Source organism: Triticum dicoccoides, chromosome 7A, assembly GCF_002162155.2.
Source record: "Triticum dicoccoides isolate Atlit2015 ecotype Zavitan chromosome 7A, WEW_v2.0, whole genome shotgun sequence".
NCBI lineage: Eukaryota > Viridiplantae > Streptophyta > Magnoliopsida > Poales > Poaceae > Triticum > Triticum dicoccoides.
This window is the reverse complement of record NC_041392.1, coordinates 53,407,295-53,418,188: the sequence shown is the minus strand read 5'-3', so window position 1 is coordinate 53,418,188 and position 10,894 is coordinate 53,407,295. Positions and strand designations below refer to the sequence as shown.

The 10,894-nt window shown below is 43.8% G+C and overlaps 1 protein-coding gene across 1 annotated transcript; it reads left to right on the top strand.

Annotated features, from left to right (window-relative positions):
* Positions 1-627: 627 nt before the first annotated feature.
* On the top strand, positions 628-2,134 carry LOC119333065 (aspartic proteinase CDR1-like). The gene has a single exon (XM_037606093.1). The coding sequence runs from the start codon at positions 629-631 to the stop codon at positions 2,132-2,134; it is 1,506 nt and encodes a 501-aa protein (XP_037461990.1). The 5' UTR covers position 628.
* Positions 2,135-10,894: the final 8,760 nt, after the last annotated feature.

Genomic DNA, 10,894 nt, shown 5'->3' with positions numbered 1-10,894 from the left:
CGGGTAACTCTTATATGGGTCCAATACGTGACTTGTTCATTTTCATGCATATAGTGATTAGTGTGTGCTAGCGTTGCACGGATACTCCAGAAGTTGGCAGCGCAACTGTTAACCTGGGCGTACGCACGATGTTTGTTGTAATATATTTTGCTGAGAAGCGATGGATGGAATGGAATCACTGAGGGGTAGAACAAATGGAAGCTTAAGAAAGGGGAGAAAATAAATGTCTGTTTAATCCCTTGCCGTTTCTCAAAGATTTACTGTTTGACATACTGACAACAATCAATCACTGCCAGCCTTGGCAAGTAATCTTTTATCAGGAATTAATAGCAAAATCTTCAGTTTCACGCACAAGATGATCTCCTCCTCCTCTCCAGCTCTCCAATACATGGAATCTACCCTTAATTCCATATACTTGGTGCAGAAGATAATTAAATGCGCATATTTACGCAGCGGGCTGGCAAATATTCGTCAACAATCAGCACTTCATATCACATATATATCCTGACTTGCCCAATTCATCTCGCCATTAATTACTTTGGCAAATTCCCCTATTTATATATACTTGTCTACTCTGCATAACAGCAGCAGCAACCGATCCTTGGGAGTTGAGTTCCACTAGGTCACAATGGCTGCGACGACGAGGGTATCTCTCGCTCTCCTGCTCGTCGGCGTCGGCGTCGTCCTCACGGCGCAGCTGTGCGCTTGCACGGCGTACGGCGGCGATGGGTTCAGCGTGGAGTTCATCCACCGCGACTCCGTCGGGTCGCGGTTCCACGACCCCTCGCTCACCGCGCACGGGCGCGTGGTCAAGGCGCTCGCGCGCTCCTACGCCCGCGCCGACGCACCGTCGGCCCACGGCGTCGTGTCTGAGCTCACCTCCACGCCGTTCGAGTACCTGATGGCCGTGAACGTGGGCACGCCGCCCACCCGTCTGCTCGCCATCGCCGACACCGGCAGCGACCTGATCTGGCTCAACTGCAGCAAGAAGGAAGCCCACGGTCCTGGCCCGGCGTTTGCCGGCGACGCGCCCTCGCCCCCGCCGCGGCCGGGCGTCGTGTTCGACCCCTCCAAGTCCAAGACGTACCGCCTCGTGGGCTGCGACTCCGGCGCGTGCCGCGCTCTCCCGGACTCGTCCTGCGCCGGCGGCGACAAGTGCACCTACTACTACTACTACGGCGACGGCTCGGCGACGAGCGGCCTCCTCTCCACCGAGACCTTCACCTTCGCCGACGCCCCCGGCGCCCGCTGCGGCGACCGCACGACGCGCGTGCCAAACGTCAACTTCGGCTGCGGCACGAACTTTGTCGGCTCCTTCATCGGGGACGGCCTCGTCGGCCTCGGCAACACCAACCTCTCCCTCGTCACGCAGCTCGGCGCACACGCCTCGGTCGGCCGGAGGTTCTCCTACTGCCTCGTGCCCTACTCCATCAACGCCTCCTCCGCGCTCAACTTCGGCGCCCGCGCCGCCGTGACGGAGCCGGGCGCGGCCACGACGCCGCTGATCCCGTCCAGGGTGAGGACCTACTACACCATCGAGCTCGCGTCCGTCAAGGTCGGCAGCGCGACCTACAGGGCGCCGCGCCAGACCCCCGCCATCGTCGACTCCGGCACGACGCTGACGTTCCTCGACAAGGCGCTGCTAGACCCGCTTGTGAAGGAGCTGGCCGGGCGGATCAAGCTCCCGAAGGCCCCGCCGCCGGAGGACCTCGAGCTGCCGCTGTGCTACAACGTGAGCGGGCTAAAGGAGGGGCAGATCGCGGCGAAGATCCCCGACGTGAAGCTGGGGCTGGGCGGCGGTGCGACGGTGACGCTGAAGCCGTTGAACACGTTCGTGGTGGTGCAGGCGGAGACCCTGTGCCTGGCGATTGCGCCGGCGTCGGAGCGCCTTCCGACGTCGATCATCGGGAACATCGCGCAGCAGAACATGCACGTCGGGTACGACCTCGACAAGCGCACCGTCACCTTCGCCGCAGCCGACTGCGCGAGGTCGCACCACGGCCGCGGCCACGGCCACGCGCCCGCACCGGCCCATCATGCCCACGCTCGCGCACCCGCCCCCGCCCCGGCACATGCCCCCTCCCGCGCACCCGCCCCCGCACCCGCACATGAGCGGCTCCGTGTAGGCGTGTAGCCATAAATCTGTAAACCGTCTGCTTATTTTTTTTTCTTTGAAAATGATCACCGTTACTAGCAGTTGGTATTTTCAGACGAGGGGATGTTTATTTTCTTGTGGCCGCGTGCATCAACATTGTGAAACCAAAACAAACATTCTATCCTGGTGCTCGTATTATTCTTGGATTTATTTCAGGATTTCCGGCAATGCGCTTTCAATGGGAGGAGACGTTCCCGTCGATGACGAGGCGCCTATGGTGGCTTCGTAAATCTCAAGATGATATGCCGGCTCAGTCTCTCGGAGGTGCTCATAGGGGTAGGGTGTGCGTGTGTGCGTTCATAGGGATGAGTGTATGCGCGTGTATATGAGCGCTTGTGTCTGTACTGATGCTCAAAAAAAAACAAATAGTACAAAAAAGGGTGTGGCTAGATCTCAGTCGACTGAGATTTTAACCAAGTCTTAGTCAAGTGCTATAACATGTACGAAAGAAAAAAAACAGAAAAGAAAAAAATGCATGAATCTCGACATAAGATCTAATGAATATAGCATCGACTGAGACATAATCAAGTCTCGGGACTGAAAATTGTTCTCGGTACCCCCCACCCACCCCCACACCCCGCGGTTGTATTGACATGCGCACTCCCTCCTAATAATACATCAAAAGAAAAATATGATACTTTGTTTGTGAATTAAGAAAAATATGATACCTCACTACGTATGCACAAAGATGGTGGCTACATTCCTCCTTCAGTGGTCTTTAGGGCAACAAACTCCAGTGCACATGCTGCATTGCAAACAAAACCGCAACAAAAAAACAACATAGCAACAATCAGCGAGATACCCACTGTTCTTACAAGTTGGATTTGGCTAAAGCCTATGATAGGGTTGACTGGGAGTACTGAGGCAGTTGGGTTTGACCAAAAGTGGATAAACTGGGTGATGATATGTGTCAAATCAGTCACCTTTTCGGTCAAATGTTCTGGCGTGTTGCTGGATGCTTTTGAGCCCACAAGGGGTCTGGGACTGGGGGATCTGCTGGGCCCCTACCTATTCTTATTTGTGACCGAAGGTTTGTCCACTTTACTACAAAGAGAGATAGGGTAGGGCACCGTCACTCCCCTAAAAATTGCCCATGGAAACCCTAGTGTCTCTAATCTCCTTTTTGCAGACTCTTTTTCAAAGCCACCGCCGACCAAGCAAGAAAGATCAAGGAAATCTTAGAACTATTTCAGAAAAGCTCAGGCCAACTTCTAAGCCTAAGCAAGTGCTCTTTGCTGTTTAGGGAGGCTTGCTCCGAAAGTGTAAGAGAGGAAATAATGAGAACACTAGAAGTGGAAGCCACAACTTTTGAAAGTAAATACCTGGGCCTCCCTACGCCGGAAGGAAGAATGAAGAATGAGCACTTCCAACCTATCTTGAACAGATTCGGAAAAAAGTGTAATGATTGGAATGAAAGGTTCATGTCACAAGCGAGGAAAGAAGTCAACGTCAAATCCACCGCCCAATCTTGGCCAACTTATGTCATGAGGGTTTTCAAGTTAAACCAAAATTTCTATAAACTATGAAAGGGTAATTCATTTGATGCGGAAGAAATCTGTAAAATTCGGATCCCGGCAAGGGAAGTTGAGGATTGTGTGGCGTGGCACTATGAAAAAACCTGCATCTTCACCGTCAAGAGTGCCTATAAGTTGGCTGATAATCTGAAAAAGAAATGGCAAGGAAGCACCATCCAGCTCTACAAGCTAGCCCGAAAATAAAAGCATTTGGAATTTGATCTGGAAGGCAAATATACTGGAAAAAATTAAAAAAATGGATGGAGAGTGGCAACCCAATCCCTGGCTACCAAGTACTTTCTGAAGGACCATTGTGAAAGAGGACGTATGTGACATGCATATGTGGGATGGAAAGCGAGGATGGATTTCATATTGTTGTTTCATGTACTCGAAGCAGGGCCTTGAGAGCTGCATTGAGGGCTGAATGGGAAATCACAAAAGAGAATGAGTTTGGGAGGACGGGAGACGACTGGTTACGGAACCTATATTCGATAATATAAATATAAATAATTTTATCCATAAACTCAGTCAAAATTTGTAAAATTTGAATTTTTTTAATCTATATGCACTACATTATGGAACAGAGGGAGTAATATGTTCAACGAGGTTCCAAAACTATATCAACGGATAAAAATGTTTCACATGAAAAAAGTGTTTAAAAATGATTTTTTCTATGTTACTTGATTATGTCCATGTATGGCAAATAATGTGTTCACACTTGTCAAATAAAATGTTTAGAACACTTCTATACAAGTCCAAAGAGAAAAAACGATCATATTATATATTTAAGAAAAGCATTCAGAAAAAACTAATACGAATTGTTCCATTTCCCATGAACAAAGACAATAGACTACCTTGTGTGAAATTTTATTTTATTTCTTCAAGGCAAATACTCTACCAAGGAAGCTATTTGGAACATTTTTTTTATCATTTCCTATACAACATAACATAAAACCATAAAAAATTTAAAAATATACAAATATACAAAAATAAAAAATAAAAGCATCGAAAGGAAAAAAGAAACATCCAAAGTAGAATACAAAATCATGCCAGACTAATAGATCGGAGATATTATATGTCTATAAATCATGCAAGAAAGAACTCATAAAAATCCAAACTTAGATCTTATCATAAAGTGACAATGCATCACACCGCAACAAACACATCGGTAATTACACCAGTTGGATCACAATCATTTAGTGCAGTTCATGTAATCTTTGTACCGAACAATGTAGCCTCTTCATTGACATTCCTAGTTTACTACTCCCCACATTCCTAAATTTAAGTCCTTTCAGAGATTTCAATACGGACTACATACAGAGCAAAATGAATGAATTTACACTCTAAAATATGTCTATATACATCCTAATGTAGACTGTGTTGAAATCTCTAAAGGACTTATATTTAGAAACAGAGAGAGTAGTTTTCGGTTTTCGACATGGAGCAACGTTCTGAGCATATGTTACCTGGGGTTCTTAGTAGAGATTTGGGCAAATGTGTTTAGGTGATAATTTATATGCTTGATTTCCCTAAAAAATACAATCCTTGGCCCCTTTACCTAATTCAAAGATTTCAGTCAAAATGAAAGTAATCTCACATAAAATTGGACTATCTACAAGCTCATAAAATGCTACAACTTGTGTTCGGAAATACTGGATGCTGATTCAGTAAATTCCGAATGGAGGGAGTAATATAAGGATGAATGGAAGGCCATTTTTATTTATATCATGTGGCTGATAATTGTTACTCCCTCCATCCACATATACATGGCCTAATATGTTTTTCGAGGTTACTTTTGACCACGGGTTAGCACAATGATATATGACATGCATGTTACACGAAGCATATCATCAAATTCATATGTGAATGAAGTTTCTAATGATATAATTTTTACATCATAGACCTTATATACTAGGCCATGTATATTTGGACGGAGGGAGTATCCGTTTTCCTTTTCTTCCAGTTCAGAACTTAGCGTCGGAGTGTTTTTTTTTGGTACCCTATACGCGAGAGGGGAGAGAGCGGTATATTGAAATCCGACAATTGATTTTCTGAGGGTAGTATAGACATTTTGTGTTTTATAAGAAAAATAAGTGTGAGAGATTTTTGTCATGGGCCTAGGTTTTGAGCCTATGTTTTAAGGTGAAATGAATGGCTACTCCACAAATGGGCTCAGCCGATCGATCCATTGATCTGTTCGACCCCTGCCTTCTCTCTGCCGTCGCCCTGGCCGCCGCCCAACTCCCGCGGCCGCGCCACCCTGGTCGGGGTAGCCGCCCCCGCCATCGTCGACCCACCCCCGCCATTGTGGACCTCCGCGGCGCGTCCCTGTCTCTCGATCTGGTAACAATTGCTCTTGTGACTCACTCGACCCACCTTAGCTCCATCGCTGGTTCTAATCCGGGCCAGCGATTTCATAGTTCATATGTTCGTCGCACGGAAACACTAGATTTGGCATAATTCCAGTTCGTGGAAAAGTCATGTTGAGTATTGCAGCACGATGGGATTCTTTTTTTCGTAATTAGGTCCTGCAATGCACACCCGAGAAAACGAATGTTTTTCTGTATGCCATTGCCGCCCGGTACATGGTGTCTATCAGTGGGTAATTTGTGCTGGGTAGCTCTCCCTCGGTCCCATAATATAAGAGGAGTAGTAGTTTTGATTGGTTCAGGATTTTTCTCCCAATTTATTTTGTGGCTTAATATTGGAAAAAGAAAAGAGTAGCCACAGTTTTTGACCTTTTGGTTCGGGATTTACAAGTGTACTGTTGTTTAGTGCGGTCTAGGAACCTCAAGAAATCATGGTTCAGTTTTGGTTGAAAACGAAAAACAGTACCAAAATGTTGTTCAGTGACCTACTGGGCATATTTAGTTTTTCTGTTTGATTATATACCCATGCATTGTTACTGATGCAGTTTGATCTTGTAGTCCATAATTTTAGCATGAAATGCTAAGGCTGCTTTATTCTTCATACTGAAACATGTTTAGTTTCATGAGTGGAATTCAAATAATTTAGATTTGATTCTTTATTGATTGATGTATTTGACATGCCTAGAGGACATTGCAGAATATGATATGGTGATCAGTCAAATTTTTGGTAGTGAGGAAGAAGGTTACAAGTACTCAATGCATATGCTCAACCGAAGGGTTTTGGTGTTAGAAAGGAAGAACTGACTAGGAAGTCAGACATGAACATGGCTTGTCGGTGCCTCTATGTCTGCTGTAAAGAAGGATATGACATCGGGCGAGGAAGCACTTTGAGAAAACTAAATGGGTGTGAACTCCTAGGCCACTGTCACGTTGTGGATGTGGCGCTCGGATGAGGATCGAGCTTCATATGGATAGTGGTGAATGGCTTCTAAACATTTTGTGGACAAACTTAATCATCCACTTGTTAAGGTTGGCCAGAGAGATTTCATAAGGTCACATCATGGGTTGAGTGACGCGCAAAAGGCCAATGTCATTGAGTATGGATTGGTGGCCTTCGAAAACATCTGATAATGGAAGTGGAGAAGGAGAGTGGTGGTTACGACAAGGTAGGCTTTGATTCGGGTAATTTCTCACCAACAGATTCAAAGGTAACTTGTCATTCCTAAGTTAGGTAGTTCTTAGTCCACCAATAGTTCATAATTTGCTAGATGGTGGTAAAGCTTTATGATCTTGTTTTAAGAGTGAAGAAAGATTTGATGGCACAACATCTAGAGACCCGCCACACAACAGCTGCGCATATTCAGACAAATTGAGAAGAACTCAAATTTGAGAAACTGGATACATGACGTCTTCAACAGCAATCTAAGTACCGTCAACTAAAACACACTAAATCACTCTCTTCTTACCAAATATAAAATAGTGATAGGCAGTAATCATGGCTATTGGAATGGACCAACATCTAAGTGCAACGACTTAAACAAATTCGATACCTCTCCCCTACGAGTGAGTCTGACTTGGGCCCAGAATTTGAAGTAAAATACTAATTTTGTTGATTATGTGGGTTATTTTTTACAAGCTCTCCCCTACGACCTATAGGGTGATTGGGATGACGCCAAAGATGAGTACAAGAACTTTGACACTCAGTACCCTCTACATACGTGGTGGTGGTGACTTTGCCCTAAAATAAGAAGTAAGTAAAAATACATTAACTATGTGAGTTACATATTTTTACCAAGTCAGTTCCATGACCCGCAGGGTGCTCGGGATAACACAACGGAAGTGTCTACAATAACAAAGTAAAAGAAAATTAGTAATTAAATCATTATCGAGGAATACGACATGGAGGCAGAGCACGACAACGGCAACACGACAATCATTATCGAGGAAGAGGACACACTGTTGGCCTGAGTTGCACACGAGATCGCTGCGATGGGTGATCGTGCTTCCCATGGAAGTGCCACCCTAATTGAAATGCATACCTTATTTACTCGTCGACTTAAAAAATGGTGATGCTGTATGATTTGACTCAAATGGGGTATCAATCGGTTATTGTGTAATTTCCTTCCCTACAGGCATCCTATTAGATTTATATAAGAACTTAAAGGTTGCTAAGCTCTGGGCGTTTTCCTGTGTTTGAGGCTATCGGTAACTCTGGTCTTCTAGCGACCCGTGTTCCCGGCTCACCCCCTGCTTTGGCCTGGTTTTTCGGCTGTTTTTTTGGTCCACCCTATGTCGTATCGGTATGTTTATTCGAGCGTTTCTCATGTGCTATTTCTTCAGATGTTTCTGAGCTTGACACGTTTGTTTTTGCCGTGGTCGCTGCCATGTATTCTCCTCAGTCCTATCTTTCTGGCTCTTTCAACGTGCGGAGGATTCGGCAAGTTTGCGCAGTTTGCGTTGGGATATGAGGCTGTTGGTATTCTCCCATCCCTCCTCTTGGTTCCTACGCTCCCAAACCCTGGTAATTTTTACATGTTCATGATCCTTTTTGTGCCTGTATGTCAGTTTTCCTTCCTTTTAACATTTTCATTAACAAAACATATTCCATGTTGCAGAGCGTACTTGAAATATAAATGGAGGATCGACTGTGACTTCACTGCGGCAATGACACAAGAGCAGGGCTGGCCCTGGGTGAGGGGCGAGCGGGGCGACCGCCCCGAGCCCCAAAAGTCAAGGGGCCCCTCCCAGGTATATGTACGTAGGCATACAGGTCAGGTCTTCGAGTCTTGGGGCGGAAAATATTTGAAGCCGATCTCAGCACAACGCCTCAGTGTTCGTGCTAGGTCTAGGAAGTAAAAATAGATATGATGGGCATGGCCCGTGTTTGCACATACGTGGAGACTGGGTAGGAAAGGAATCGTTCGATTCACTAATCATGATTTCCTGCAACTCGATCCTTCCCTGTTCCGCTGTTCGTCCCTAATTCTCTTTAATTCTCCCTCCCTCACTGAACGAACGACGCGACCACTATGCCGGCAGGTATGCCTCGTCATGCCCACTTCCCTCGCATGTTCTTCTCTTCCTATTTCTTTTTTTTTCTAATGTTGATTTCCAGATTCTCGATCGACCAAACAGGTTAATAGGAAATTGTTGATAGCGCGCTCGAAGTTGCACACACATAGCCAGATTAGATTATAAAAAGAAGTTATTATACTAGTTACTATGTCCTAGCAGATTTTGTCGTCATATTAGATGATCTTTTATACTCCATTTAAAAATTATTAGATTTTTGCTAATAATTTGTAAATATTATGGAGTACTTAATCTAATATTTTAATTAGATTAATAATTTTTAAAAGATGGAGTACTCATTATGGAGTTCAGAAAAACATAATTAGTTTTATTAAGAATAGATTTATTAGACAGAGTATAAAAGCTAATTAAAATATTAGATTAAGTACTCCATAATGAACTGAGAATTAAACTGAGCAAACAAGAAATAATTGACAAAGAATTACAACAACAAATCATAAAAATGAGGAACACATAAGGCAAGTTTTATTAAGAATAGTTGTCATTGTGAAATTTCTTGGTAAACGCAATTTGGATTTTAGAGGATCCAGCGAGCAACTATATGATGATTCCAATGGCAATTTATTATCTTGTGTGCATATGGTTGCAGAATTTTTATTTGGTAATGCAAGATCATCTTAGGCGTATTAAAAAATCCATTACCAATTTTTAGCCATATTATTCAGAACGAGTTGATTTCTCTTATGGCTGCTGACATTATAAATTTTGTATCAAAATTGTCAAAGTAGCCAAATATTTCACTGTTATCCTAGATTGTACCCTGAATGTCAGTCATAAAAAATAGAATGAGTTTGTTGGTTCGATGTATTCATATGTATAATGGAAAAATACAAATTTTGGAGTACTTTGTTGGTTTTTTGGTAGTGGACGACACATCTGGTTTGGGAATTTTTAAGGTATTGGTTGATTCTATGAAGTCCTTTGATCTTAATATTGATGACATTAGGGGCAAGGTTATGACAATGGATCTAACATGAAAGGAAAATACAAGGGGTGCAAAGTCGGTCGCTTGAGGTAAATCCAAGAGCTTTGTACATGACATGTGTTTGCCACAGCCTCAATCTCACTCTGTGTGATATGGCCAAATCTTGTGATAAAGTTGTTTATTTTTTGGAATTGTGCAACGAATATATGTACTATTTAGTGGTTTTAACAAAAAATGGAAAGTTTTTGTTAGCCATGTGAAATATTTAACTATGAAATCTTTGAGCAATACTCGCTGGGAGAGTCAGATTAGAAGTGTTAAAGCAATTAGATTTCAACCTCCTAACATAAAATCAACTCTACTTGAGTTAAGTGAAGATAGTGGTATCGAACCCAAAGTAGAGCGGATCTTATATTAGGAGCTTGAAATCTAATTGCTTTTAACACTTTTGATCTGACTGTCCCAACGAGTATTGCTCAAAGATTTCACAGTTTGATTTTTCACATGGCTAACAAAAACTTTCCATCTTTTGGTACAATCACTAAATATTACATATATTCGTTGCACAATTCCACAAAAAGAAAACAACTTTACCACGAGATTTAGCCATATCACAAAGAGTGAGGTTGAGACTGTGGCAAGCACATGTCATATACAAAGCTCTTGGATTTACCTCAGGTAACCGACTTCACACCCCCTTGTATTTTCTTTTTTGTTAGATCCATTGCCATAACCTTGGCCCCTAATGTCATTAATATTAAGATCGAAGGACTTCATAGAATCAACCAATACCTTAAAAATTCCGAAACCATATGTGTCATCCACTACAAAAAACGAA

Excerpts from the sequence above, each read along its gene's own strand:
- LOC119333065 (XM_037606093.1), top strand. The coding sequence starts at position 629 with ATGGCTGCGACGACGAGGGTATCTCTCGCTCTCCTGCTCGTCGGCGTC.